This window comes from Manis javanica, chromosome 4 (assembly GCF_040802235.1).
Source record: "Manis javanica isolate MJ-LG chromosome 4, MJ_LKY, whole genome shotgun sequence".
Lineage (NCBI taxonomy): Eukaryota > Metazoa > Chordata > Mammalia > Pholidota > Manidae > Manis > Manis javanica.
In genome coordinates this window covers 120,709,291-120,722,028 of record NC_133159.1, presented here as the reverse complement: position 1 = coordinate 120,722,028, position 12,738 = coordinate 120,709,291, and the positions used below count along the sequence as shown (strand labels likewise).

Here is a 12,738-nt window from a genome sequence, read left to right as displayed (position 1 = left end):
ATGATAAACTCAGGCAGATATGAACTTGAAGCTCTCTCTTGTCAATGTGCACAGAGGTTCAAATTTTAGGTTTGATTTTAAACCTTGGCTGTGCTATGTTGAGTCTGTCCCATGGAAACATCATGAAGGGATCAACCTGAAACTTGTGGGGATTCATACACAGTTAGGGGACCACTTCCTTCTCAGTTCTCTCTCCTGCATGTTTCCCCCCTCAGTTTCTGGTGGTCAGCCATGGTAGTCTGGGTATTTTTCCCTGATCCTTCCGGCCAGAAAATTGAGCAGGTTTTCTGTTGGGGGTTTAGTCACCCATGGCTCACCACTTCATGACCAAGGCCACCCTCAGTTATCCCCCAGATGGGAAATTCACCCTCATACAAGTCACTTATCCAACTTTGAACTCCCCTGTACAATCTGCCTGATTCTGTTTTCAGTTCAGAATCATTAGGTATCTATTTTTTTGTATTTTGTTCAGGTTTTTGTTAGTAGGGGTGGGGATTGGTCTGAAGGAGGGCTTAAATAACAAACTCTCATATCATTTTCATTCATCCACAAAGTAAAATAATTCTGTCCTCTCTATTGTCCAGTCCTAACATGGAGTTACATGAGGCTATTCAGTGAAGTGTAGTCTAGTGAGGGAAAGTAATTAAAAAGAATTCAACAGCAATAATCTCTCCCAAAGAAGGTTGATGAGGCTCCAAGTCAAAACCACAGCAACATATTAAAAATTATCTTTCTCCATAATCTAACTTTCAGTTTATTTTGTGACTGCAGTGGATCTGATACCTCACTCTGAAATACTAAATAAACTTGAAAGTCACTCCCCTTGCCTTTTCTCTTTTGTTCCTCTTCCCTCCATTCTGTTACTAGTTATATGTATATATGTATATGATATATAGAATATATGTGTGCTCTGGAGAGTAACATAAATTTTTATAATATAGAGTATAGTTTGGACAATGTACAGTGTTTCAATTTTTCTAAGCAAAGCATGACTCTGATAGTCCTGCGAATTTCCAAATGGATCCCAGATTTTTGTTATGCTGCCATTTATTGATGAATTATTATGGGCTGTTCCCTCTTTTAAGTGACTTGGATACAGTGTTTTATCGAACTTTATAGTGACTGCAAAGTAGGTGTTGTTTCCATTGGCAAATGAGAAAACTGGGGGTCAGAAAGGTTAAGCATCTTGCCCAGTGTTACCCACCTATGAAAGGGCTAGAGATGGATTTGAACCCAGGTGAGACTCCAAAACCTATCCCTTCATCAGTCTGTGTCCCCTTTTGAAATAGTGGGCAAATTCCCAGCAGAAGCTGATAGTATTCATCTCCCAAGTGGTGTAGTGGGGAGAGAGGGAGCACAGTGTTGTGCAAATAACACTCACTTCAAAGAGGAGACGAATGTCCTAACCCCAGATTGTTACCAACCTGCAAATCCTTGCCACCCCTCGGCTCCCCTCACCCTTCTTTCTCCATGTCCACAACAGAAACAAAAATGTACCTCACACAAACTTCCAGAACTGTTCTAAAAATAAAATGAGAAGAGCTATGCAAAAGAAGAATGATGTGAATATAAGTGATTGCACTCATATTTAGCTCAACTCACAAACTAACGCTTCCTTTTCTAAGTTTTGCAGTTACGACTTCAACAGAGAAGGACCCAGGAACAACTGGCTCACCAAGGCTTAATACCACGTGAGTAGCTACGTCTCTATTTATGGATACATCACCAGGGGACCATGTGATCTGGGAGCTGGAAAGCACCTCAGAGGGCATTTACTCTAAGCCCATGGGTTGGTCTCCCAAGATCCTCATAGACAGTCAGCGGAAATCCCAGACTGTGGATGTTCTGCCCCAAAAGGTCCTTCCTACAGGGGCTTCCCTTTAATGAAATAGCTTGTATCTAAAGTTCCAACCTGGTGGCTTTAATTTCGGGGGTAAAAGCAATTCACTCATTTTGAGAATTGAATATACTCACTCCTCTTCCCAGAGACACCAATCACCTAATCTTTTTCTCACCTCCCAGGTCTCACTTCTGTTTGGGTACTTGGGTCCACAATTAGATGGATGTTTTCACATGCCCCCTTTCTGGAATACTGAATAGCAATATCATTCTAACATCAATGGTATAATAATGAATTACTGACCAAAATTTGGGACAAAGAAGATCTATCGTATCTTTTAGAAGATATATTTAAATTTTCTTACCAAGTTAGCAATTAAAGCTAACTCTTGGTTATCTATAGAAACAGAGGAAAGGGTGCCCCAGATGAATGAAGTCACAGTTTAAGCTCTTTTAGGTCACAATTTCTAACTTTCTTTCATAACAAAATATCCAGATCATAGTGACTCATGCAGAAATCTAGATCTCTGTCGTGACTATTACTCCAGAGTTTAGCAAACAAACAGTAAGCAGAAATTTTCCTTGACAAAATGTCCTGCAATTAGGAATATTGGAGTCCTATGACCCAAGGCCTAAAATTTTAAAAATAATCTGTGCTTTGGAGCTAGAATTAAGAATGTTTCAGGCATTTTCCTCTGTAACTCAAAAATAGCTCTTTGTTAATGGCTAAGTCCTACAAACAGTAAACAGCCTGTGGCCTTATAGTGGGACATTTCTAGAGGTTTTCTAAGCACAAAAGAAACAATGAGCTTGGCAGTTTGAAGGCTGCTTAACCAAAATGTACAGCAAGTCTGTGTGGCCTGTTTCAGCCACCAGTAGAGGTGCTAAAGACACCAGAGGGACCAGAGGTCTGCAGGCTCCAGGGCAGATGAGTACATGTTCTCTAGAAGCTCACCAGGCCAGTCTTTTTCTGTTGCGAATGCATAGAATCTAATTTGTTTAACCATCATCCAGAAGAATTATTCACTAAAAGCAGATTGTAGATCCACCAGGGTCTACTCAGTGGACCATAGTCTATACCACATGCCCGCAAATTTAGATGAACATGTGGATGGAGTGGTATTAACATAATCTATCCCCTCACTGGTATTTCTTACCTTTAATTCTGGAAAGGAAAATGGAGGTAATAGCAGGCTCAGCATCTTGCAGTCAGCTCAAACTGCTTCTATGTGATTTAAAGTTCAAACCATGTGCTCAAATACTTGGAGCCTGGATCTTGCAACTGGCATTTGGATGAGAGCAATGAACCCTATGATACCTTTTCAGATAACACCTCTACATACGCTGTGTAACTTAAATGTCCATTTGTGGGGGAGGATCCTATAGGGATACAATATTTGTTCTCCAAGATTTCCAGAAGCAAAGAGTGCACTTATTAATGAAACACTGCTTCACCAAAATTTTGCCTCCATAGTCCACTGTACCATTAGGACAAAAACTGGAAAAAAAAGTCCTATGAGTGAAGAAGTGATTTTTTTATTTTTAATTCAGCAAAATTATAAAGATAGTAAAGCATTGTCAGTTTTCTGTAGTCTTCAGCCACCTCCCCCTAGGCTTTCTTTTTTTGATATATTTTTATTCAAGTATAGTTGAATTCTAATATGACATTGGTTTCAAATACACAACATAGCGATTTAGCAGTTATCTACATTATTAATTGCTCACCCCAACTAGTGTAGTTTCTGTCTGTCAATGTAGTCAACCAGGCTTTCTAAGGTGGATTTTGTTGTGAAAATGTCCAGGCCCCAGCAGGCGGGGGCCAGACCAGACAGACTGCTTGGTTCTTCTCAGAAAGCTAGACCCTGGACGAGCCTCTTCACTTGCAGAGACTGGTGATGAAGACAGGGATGCTCTTCTGTCTGCTCATGAATTAAACATGCATTCAAACCCAGGGCAGAGCCACGAGTGTTTACTCAGGCATCTAAGGGTTCCTGTGTAAAGGCAGCCAGGTGGGAGAGGTAAGAGTTGCTGAGACTTGGGGTCCTTTTAATTCAGTCAAATTCAACCAATTTTATCATGAATCAGACTATATGCAGGGCAGTGTGCTGGGCACTGTAGGTACCACAGTGGGCAAGACAGTCCTTTGGAGAAACTTCATATTTTAGGGGAAAAGGTGATAATAAAAACACATAGGTATAATTCAAGGTGGAACTTGTTACATTCCCCAAGAGGACTTTTTGTTTCTTCAGTCTACTATTTGAATTTTTTGAAGCAGAAAGGAAGAAGGAAAGGAGTAGCATGGAGGGAAAAAAAACTAATAGTTATCAGAGATTATCTAATTCTGTGATGTTCAATTTTTTAAATTGTTACAGCTATCTTATATGGTGTGTGTATATATATATACTGGCTGATATGAGTGGAGGCCTCTTCCTCATTTATTTGGGCCCCCTCATCTCTCCTAGACTCCCTTGAATATCCTCCACAGAGAGCTGGTTCTCTCCAAAATAGAGTTTGAGAACCTCTGGCCTAGCCCAAGTCCCTTGTCTTTAATGTTCATGAAACAGAGGTTGAAGAGGACTAAGAGATTTTTTGAATGTCCCAAAGGCACATCTCAATGTGGTCTTATTTTCTGCAAACGTGCACTGTGAAAATTTAAATGCACGCATAGTGAGATTAGTAATGTAATCTCATTTTATCCATACAGTTTGAAATAACTGCAGTCCTCCTCCCAAACTGTAAAACTTACCATGAAATTGCCTACATTGTTGAAAGCTGATGGCCACGTGAATTAAGCATCCTTATTATCATTGTATAGCACTCCCATTTTTAGCTGGTCCATGGAAACACCTGCTATCCTTCAGCAGAATTGGTCTTGAGTTTTACATTAGGTTAGATCTCAAGGGCAAAGCCCACTGAAGGAAAAAAAAGCACCAGAAAAAAATGCCACCCCTTTTACTGTGGCAGAACTCAGGCCAGAACCTTGATTCTTGACTCCTGCATACGGTTCCTTTCTCATATGTTCAAAAGGAACCACTTGAACTTTACAAGCACTTGCTTAAGTTTCTATCATCAAGCATTTTGTAGCCAAACTGTCCAGTAGGAATTTGGGAAAATCATATATATATGTATAAGAAAATGTCAAGGGAAAACCAATGGTTTTAATGGGGTGGTTTGGGGTTTGGGGTACTACATCATAATCTATGCCTCACCATGACCAAGAGTGAATGAAAAATTTCACTGACTTAGCTGTCTGGTGACTCTCACTTCAATTACACACCAAATTGATGATTAAATTACAAGGTTTCTCCCCTCCCACTGACTCCAGTGAATAGAACCACCTGTAATTCTTAGGTGACTGGTGAAACTAGTCCAAATGGACTGAATTTAACTCCTTCCTTTCTCTTGAGCATGCATCCTGCAAGTTTTGAAGTCGCTGATGCATAACCAACAGTCTACAGAAAAATTCTCTTTTTATAATCCCCCTGAATCGCTTCTGTGAAGCATTTACTTATTTCATATTTGTGTACCTCAGGGGTTTAGGATTTTCACCTCCAGGTTCTCTGAATGAATTTGAAGGGATTGTTCTTTGAATTTAGTCAGGAAGGGCAGGGCTCTGAGGCCCTAGCACAACTTGATTCAGGGGTTAAATGTTCTCAGGCCAGGAGCATGGGCCCAGGCCACATTCTAAGATTGTTTCATGTGTGTAAGATGAGCTATAGAGTTCACATTCTCAAAAGTCATGGAATCCTAGTGACATAGCCTACCCAAGTTAACTTAGAACTATTACTTTAAGAATGTATTGCTTGGACTTCTCCCCAAAACTCCACCTCTGAATCTCAAAATGCCTACTTTGCCATCATCACCTCGAATTCAAAGAGAAGGCTTCACTGCCCTCCCTTTAGAGCTCAACACTGCAATGCGGCTTCAAGGGTCTCCATTTTCCCATGGCTTTAGGACAGACCCCACTCCTCCTTTCATGGATCTGTGGAGCTTGGAGCTGTTCACATTGCTCATGCAAGTTTTCTCCACTCTGTTTGTTTCCCTGGGCCTCGCTCTCCTGGGTAGAATCTTAAGCAACACCATTTTATTCCAACCAGTTCAGAAGCCTTAGCGCAGAAGGATGGTCAACTATGTGGATTAGATTCATTAAATGGCCATGAGCAGTTCGGTAAATATTTTGACCATCTGCTGTGAGGAAGGCCTTGTGGAACTCGGTTTCAAAGAGCACACAGTCTAGAGGGGGCCCCGCGTCGCCCCTGCTTCATTGTCCTTATTAAGAATATTGGACTATGTCACACCACTGCATGGGAGTGAGTATCTGAGAGCACAGAGGGAAAGAAATTACTTTCTCTTTCCCTCTCCCTCTGCTAACCAATAGGAACCCAGGGGAGAGAGGAGGGGACACTTAGATTATTTTGGAACACGGAAAATGAGATTAGAGAACCAAAATGGATTATAGAAGCCCAGAAGCCCAGAGAGGCTGTGACATCCCCACAGAGACTCAGAGAAAGCCTGGCAGCTTGGTTCATGATCTGATCAATGTAAATGGATTTAAAGATACAATGAGCTGTCTATGAATGGTGCTGCCTTTATTTGTTTTGCAGACTAATCCAAGCCACAGCAGCCACATACTTACTGCAAAGCCTTGGTAAATCCCTGAATTCTGTGATACTTCTCCTGAATAGCAAGAAGAATGGCTGGGGCCATTCCTGCGCCACAGCACACGCAGCTTCATGATAGCTTTGAGAAGCGGACGGGGCGAAGCCTGCCTTTCTTCTCTCAGTGCGTCCCTGTGACTTGGCTTCTCTCCACAGCACCCTACCACACACTGTTGGCTGTCTGAGCAGAACACGGCACAAGGGTTTTGATCTGTCCGCCTCTTCCTTCTTGCTAACATCTCAAATTCAGAGATAGGAAAAGGCACCCCGGGTTTTCATGGCAAGCTCATTGGGGTCAACAATCCTAAATCCCTATGCTCTTGTGCCCACCTTACCTTCAATTTGCTGGCTCCTTATTCCTTAGAAACTAGTAAATCAGTAAATACAGGCATACTTTGAATTTGCCCTTGTATTCTTTTCCTGAGAAATTCCAAAGTATGCATGTATGTTGCATCAAATGTGTGCAAGTCAGGTCTTAAGTATCACAAAGCTACACTATTTTCAGACCCCTAAGACTATCATTTGAGTACTGAATAGGCAATTTATTGCCAGTCTAAAGCGCGAATGCGATTTCCAAGGCATTATCACCTACGCATGGCATGTATCCATTTGCTTGGAAAAAAAATATGAGTGATAAAATTTGTCTTTAAAAGCGAGGCAAAGGGTATACAGGCTTTACTAAGCCTATTTTATAAGTGGGAAGCTGAGAGCTCAGGAAGAAGATTAGACTTGTTTGGGGTTATATCAAAGATAAATGGCAAAGTGAGAACTGAGCCCAAATGGACGGTTCCCAGATTTTTAGTCACCCAAGACATCTTTCACTATACCCCCGACTGCTATTGATCCTATGCCGGCGATAGCTTTGCCTTCCCCCAAAAGAATCTTACATTCATGAATTATTTATCCATAAATCTATTTTTAATTATTAATGACATTTAAACTTACCAGCCAGTGCTTTTTGATGAGAACAACCATTACAAAAGCGAGTTGTTTATGATCCCAGGCAGCCACAGTGGAAGGGGACAGTTCCACCAATCTGAGCAGTCTTTCTCTGGGCACACGTACTCTTTGCCTTCAGCTTTCTGAAAGCTGAAATGCCCTCTTAGCAATCCATCACTCCCTTTTTGAACTAGATTCCCAAGGACCCTAGATCAGGACCCACTGGCCTCCTCAACTCCAGAACAGTGGTTCTTAAACTTGTACATCAGAATCATCAAGAGGGCTGGTTAAAACACTGACCCCTGGGTCCCACCCACAGAGCATCAGATCCTTGGGCCTGGGCTGGGGCCTGACAGCGGGCATCTCCAACAAGTCCCCAGGGGATGCCGAGATGCTGGTCGGGGGGCCACACTTTGAGAACCACTGCTCCAGCTGCTGTCCCAGGATGCAGGTTCTTTGATTCTGCCTCTTGGTTCTTACCTGTAACACTGAAGGAGCTGGGTTCTCTTCCTCCACACTGGGAGTGGGCAGCCCCGTGTGAAAAGTCTTGCCTCCATGGCCACAGCTGCCACCAAACCCAGGCCCCCCACCCTGTGCTGGTGAATCAGGTCCCTACCCATCCACCCCCTCACCCCCCACTGATTTCTCAGTGTCCCCACAGCCTATTTTCTCCTTTTTCTGGGCTCCTGTTAGAGGCATGAGGTCAGAGCCCAGAGTGGGGCCTGCAGGAGGCATGTTCTTATCTTGGGATCTTTCTCTGGGCTCTAAGTAAGCAAATGTTTATACACACAGCTGACCCAAATTAGCCAGAGCTGCAGGGACAGAAATAGGAATAGCCTGTAACTAAACTCTGAGGCGAGAACATGAATTCCCTTGTGAGAAGTGATTAATCTTCCTCCAGGGGGAACGAGTTAGATGTGTGGCTGACAGATTACAACCATGTTATAATTTGAAATCACACTGACTTTTTTTTTAAATTTAGGAATCCAAATTCCTTTTCAATCTTAAATGTCAATGTCCCTTAAATACAAAATTTTGCCATTTGATACTCCCAAGGCCAGCAGCAAAAGAGGTCCTTTATGTATTTTCCAAAACATCAACTTGGGAGGGGGTTATTTACGGACTTTCCTGGCCCTCAGGGGAGGTGGCTAAAACCCACATCCCTGGGAGTCACAGAAGAGGCGAATGTCAGTCACAGGGCCATGACAGGGTCCTCTGCCCCCACATGACATCCCTCAAGCTCTGAGGAGAATAGCGTGTGGTAAAATGCAGTGTGTGGACCTCTTCAGCCTTCCACACAAGTTCTTGCTAAGCAAACATAGCTTCTCCCACCCTGTGGTGGAAGGTTCCAGAAGACCTTTGTGTTCCTAGCATCAGGAAACTGGACTGTGTGAATCATTTCACAGGGGACTTGTGAACACCTAGAAGTGACGAATTACAGCCCCCCAAAGCTAAGGTACAGGAAATGCAATGCTTCTTAGAGCAATTAATAAACTTGCTAATGAGAATTAAAGAGCCAGGTAAATTCCTTCTAATCCTAAACCCAATTATAACCAATTGAGATCCAAATGTGAGTGATTTCTCAAGGGAGAGTCATACTGTTCCCTTAGGGTCAGGAAAAAGAATGTGCTACTTTTTTAACCATTTAGTAAGGCCACACGAAGATCAATTTCTTTTCTGGATTGTGTAAGTGACTAACCACAACAACATATAATGCCTGATGAGTCGACCACCATGCTGCTGTCGGGCAGAGGCAAAGACCTATCGGTTTAGATTGCACAGATTCACCAGGGCCCCCTGCTCTTCAAGCAGATTTGTAGAATCTGGTTGCCTGGGGAAATGGGAGTTGCTTTCGGAACTCTATCAGTATAAATTGCCACCACAACCAACTGCAGGGAAGGCAGCCTCCGCACAAAGGATGGCCAACCCGAGTCAGAGAGAGTGCATGAGCGATGCGGTAGAGCTGCACATTTCCCCAGGTGACTTCTCAGCCACTGAGTGGGGACAAGTGGGGGGGTGGGAGGGGCATTTGAAATGGCAGGTTTTCCAGAGAAGCCAGCACATTTGAAAAGTGAAGGCAGCAAAGAGAAACTGGGTTAGGTCAGTGAGAAATCTGGTTTCAGCAACATTTTCCATTTTTTTTCCTGTAGGAAGGGAAGCCTTTTAATTTCTGCTAAAAGGAGGAGAGAGGTGCCTGTCCAGTGCACTCACCACAAGGCAACCAGCTAGGACTATTCTGTGGGTTCCTTTGTCCAACATTGTTCATGTTGGCGTGAGGCAGTGGGATTTAGAGAGAGTGTCTTGGTAGCTTCCAAGCAGTGTCCTCAAAGAGGAGAACATGGTGGACCAGCCACCTGGACTATAGTGGAGTTTACTTGAGGCCCAGCAAGGCCTTCTGAAAACTGTGCTCAAATTTAGTTTGATTGTAAGAGCTGAATAAGGCTTACATGCTCACACCCATGCACACACAGCCTCAAGTGCCAGTCTGGTCAGAAACCCAATTTTTTATGCTGGCCAAAGTCTGAAAGAATAGTTCATTGCCTGCAGCTTACAAATGGTCATCTGTTAGAATAATATTAGATCTCTGGATCATGTGATTTATCAACTGGTCCAGACTGACAATTCAGAAAAGTATTCAGTATGATTTTGTAACCTCTTCTCAACCAACCTCATCACTGTTAAGGAAAAGTGATCGTGGCTCCTGATTGCGATTGTTCCAAGGTATCAGGAAAACGCATAACAAATGTAGAATTTTGCTGAATGATGTTTTGAGTCCTTGCTGAGTTAAAAGAGGTCACTAAATCACGGGCCCTGGGGAAGAGGCACCCTGCAACAGTGAGGATGAAGCACAGGGAACAGCAGGGAGTAGCCAGGAAGCATGTGGTCTGGGCTGCTGTGCACTGTGACCGACCAGTGCCTGTGTCCACTGGCTCTTAACATTTTGAACATCACACTGAGAAGGAAGTTAGGTTGTCAGAGGACCTTGGCTTTTAGCCCTAACTGTGTATAACCCTGGGCAAGTCAACCCCTTGCTGCGGACCTCAGTTTCTCCATTCAGTTCAGGGTTGCAGTTCTATTTCACCTTCTCCAAGGTCCCTTCCAGCCCTCAAAGTCTGACTCTGTGCTTCTCACTCAGCACCCTTAGCTGCATGTTTCTGCCCTACCAGCTACCAACTTCAAAAGTACGAGACCCTCCCTGCAACCTGGGACACAGCCCCTCACCACCCTACCCCACTCCCAGAGACCACAACCTCCACCCAGACTTCTGCACTCAAGAGCAGAGCCAAGTCAAAGAGGACGTTAGCCACCCCAGGATACCCCTTCCCCTTAAACCAGAGCATTACCTCTGCTCCCGGTTTTCCACAGGCCCCTGCATTTCCTCAGGAGCTTGGAATGCCCGTCTCTGCCTCTTCTCTTCCTGCTTCATATTCTGCCTCTGCTGCTCCTCTGGTTTTAGGCCTAAATTCCACCTTCCCCTGCATCCTTTGGCTTCAGGGAAGCTGGCATCCTTTAGTTCTTTCCTCTTCAATTGCTTGTGGCCTAATAAAGGCGAACACGGCCATACCGTGCACAGCTCATCAAGCTCACTGGCAAATGCCACCAGGCTGCTCAGCGCCCCGAAGCCCGCCTCTGCTCACGACTTTGTCTTTCTGTTGCAGCACTGAAAAATCCAACTGAATTCAATGAGCAAAGAAAACATTTGGATAGTGACAAGGTAATTTTTTGTGCACAGCCCTCTTTTTGAACTTAGATGCCAGGGTATGGATCTCTGAATGCTAAATTTAGGCTAGAGCAGGTAGAATTTGTACAACAAACTCAACCAATGGGCTGGTTCCTTGCCACTGTATGGAATCTTACTCCATGGACTGAAAACCGTGCTAATGAGATCAACCACGTTAGGTTTGAAACCGCTTTTTTCTAAAGTAAAATTAACATTCCCTTAATTTTCTCCTGTTGGAGGGTTACAGCAAGGATGGGGTAGAAGTCAAAGAGGCTTTGAAAAGGGAAGTAAATTTCCTTTGCAAGCTGTCTTGTCTTTCATTACCATCCTTTCTTAGTGATAATCAGATTTTTGAAAATCCAGTTCAATGGGAAGGTAGGCTCCATGGATATACAGCTTATTTGCAGTTATTTAAAGGCAAAAAGCACGGAGTTTATTTCTCTTTCTGTTTCTGGGGTTTTTTAGCATTTGGGGGTGGATGGGAAGTTGCATATACTCTGTACCTTCACACCAAATCTCTTCTACCTGAACTTATCAATAATACAAATACTGTTTAGCAAGCAATAAATGAGGAGGGAATGAAAAAAGAGATGTTTTTCTTCTGGGATTGATATTGTAAGAGTTCTAGCCTTGCAGCTGTTTTGTGGGTGGAGAAAGGAGCCCAGCTCACTAAAGCTGTGGTTCCTACTGTAAGAAGAATAACTGTCTTTTATCAGAACTGGAGTGATTCCCGGGTCCCTCTCAGGGGCCAAACAGGAGATCCAATACAGTGGAATAAAAACCCAGGACTAGAGATCAGGGACAGTCATGGCCCTGCCACAGCCCACGTCACGCCTCAGAGAGCTCTATCAGCAGGAAGACGATGAGACTCAGTAAATAATCTATCTCCAAGTGTCCTTCCAACTCATGGTGGGTTTTTGTAGCAGGCTTTACACTGTCACATGTCCTAAGGCAGAGATCTGGCAAATAGCAGGAGGGCATTATGTTGTCATGTCACACTAGGTGGACTTGGGTTATGTTTCATCTCTAACCCTGATGAATTCTGTGGCTGTTTTAAGAGCCAACAGCATAGGGTTGATTATATAATACAAGCAGCTTAGTAACACCACAGTTTTACTAGTATTTTATCAGCCTTTCCATGCTTGTTTGTAGCCCTGATGTGGACCCAAGTTTTTTACCTCTTTATCTTATTTTTCCATCCGAAAATTCCTAGAGAGGCTTTTGTAAGCATTCTTCTGTCAAAATGTAGGGACCAGGAATACTTGCATGTTCCATTTGCCATGAAAAGAACACAATACTTTTCTCCTTTGAGAGAAATCAGGCTTCTTTTAAAGTTAAAACTAGGTGAGTCAATGGTACGAGGTCAATAGCAGAATTTATTCTGTGTTTGTGCTTACAGACTGAAGACACCTTAAAGCGCAAGGTCAGAAACAGGCCCAACCGTGCTAACTTGGTTAATATGCACATACTCCAAGGTAAGGTTTCACGAAATCCCAAAACCAGGATGCCATGGAATGGTGGGCCATTGTGCCGAGTCCTTTGTCTCTATACAGCTGCCAAGTCCTCTTAAAAAGTCTCCCC

General features: G+C 43.4%; 1 protein-coding gene across 6 annotated transcripts in view; it reads left to right on the top strand.

Annotated features, from left to right (window-relative positions):
* MYOCD (myocardin) overlaps window positions 1-12,738 on the top strand; it is an 86,178-nt gene that overhangs the window by 31,358 nt on the left and 42,082 nt on the right. For 2 of the 6 annotated variants that reach the window (XM_037001411.2, XM_037001410.2), the window contains exons 2-4: window positions 1,626-1,691; window positions 11,096-11,151; window positions 12,557-12,632. In XM_037001411.2, coding sequence (XP_036857306.1) covers window positions 1,626-1,691; window positions 11,096-11,151; window positions 12,557-12,632 — 198 coding nt within the window. Of the gene's footprint in view, window positions 1-1,625; window positions 1,692-6,443; window positions 6,488-6,514; window positions 6,622-11,095; window positions 11,152-12,556; window positions 12,633-12,738 lie in introns of those variants that run through there. The other 4 variants (XM_037001414.2, XM_037001412.2, XM_037001415.2 and 1 more) reach the window with 4 other exon arrangements.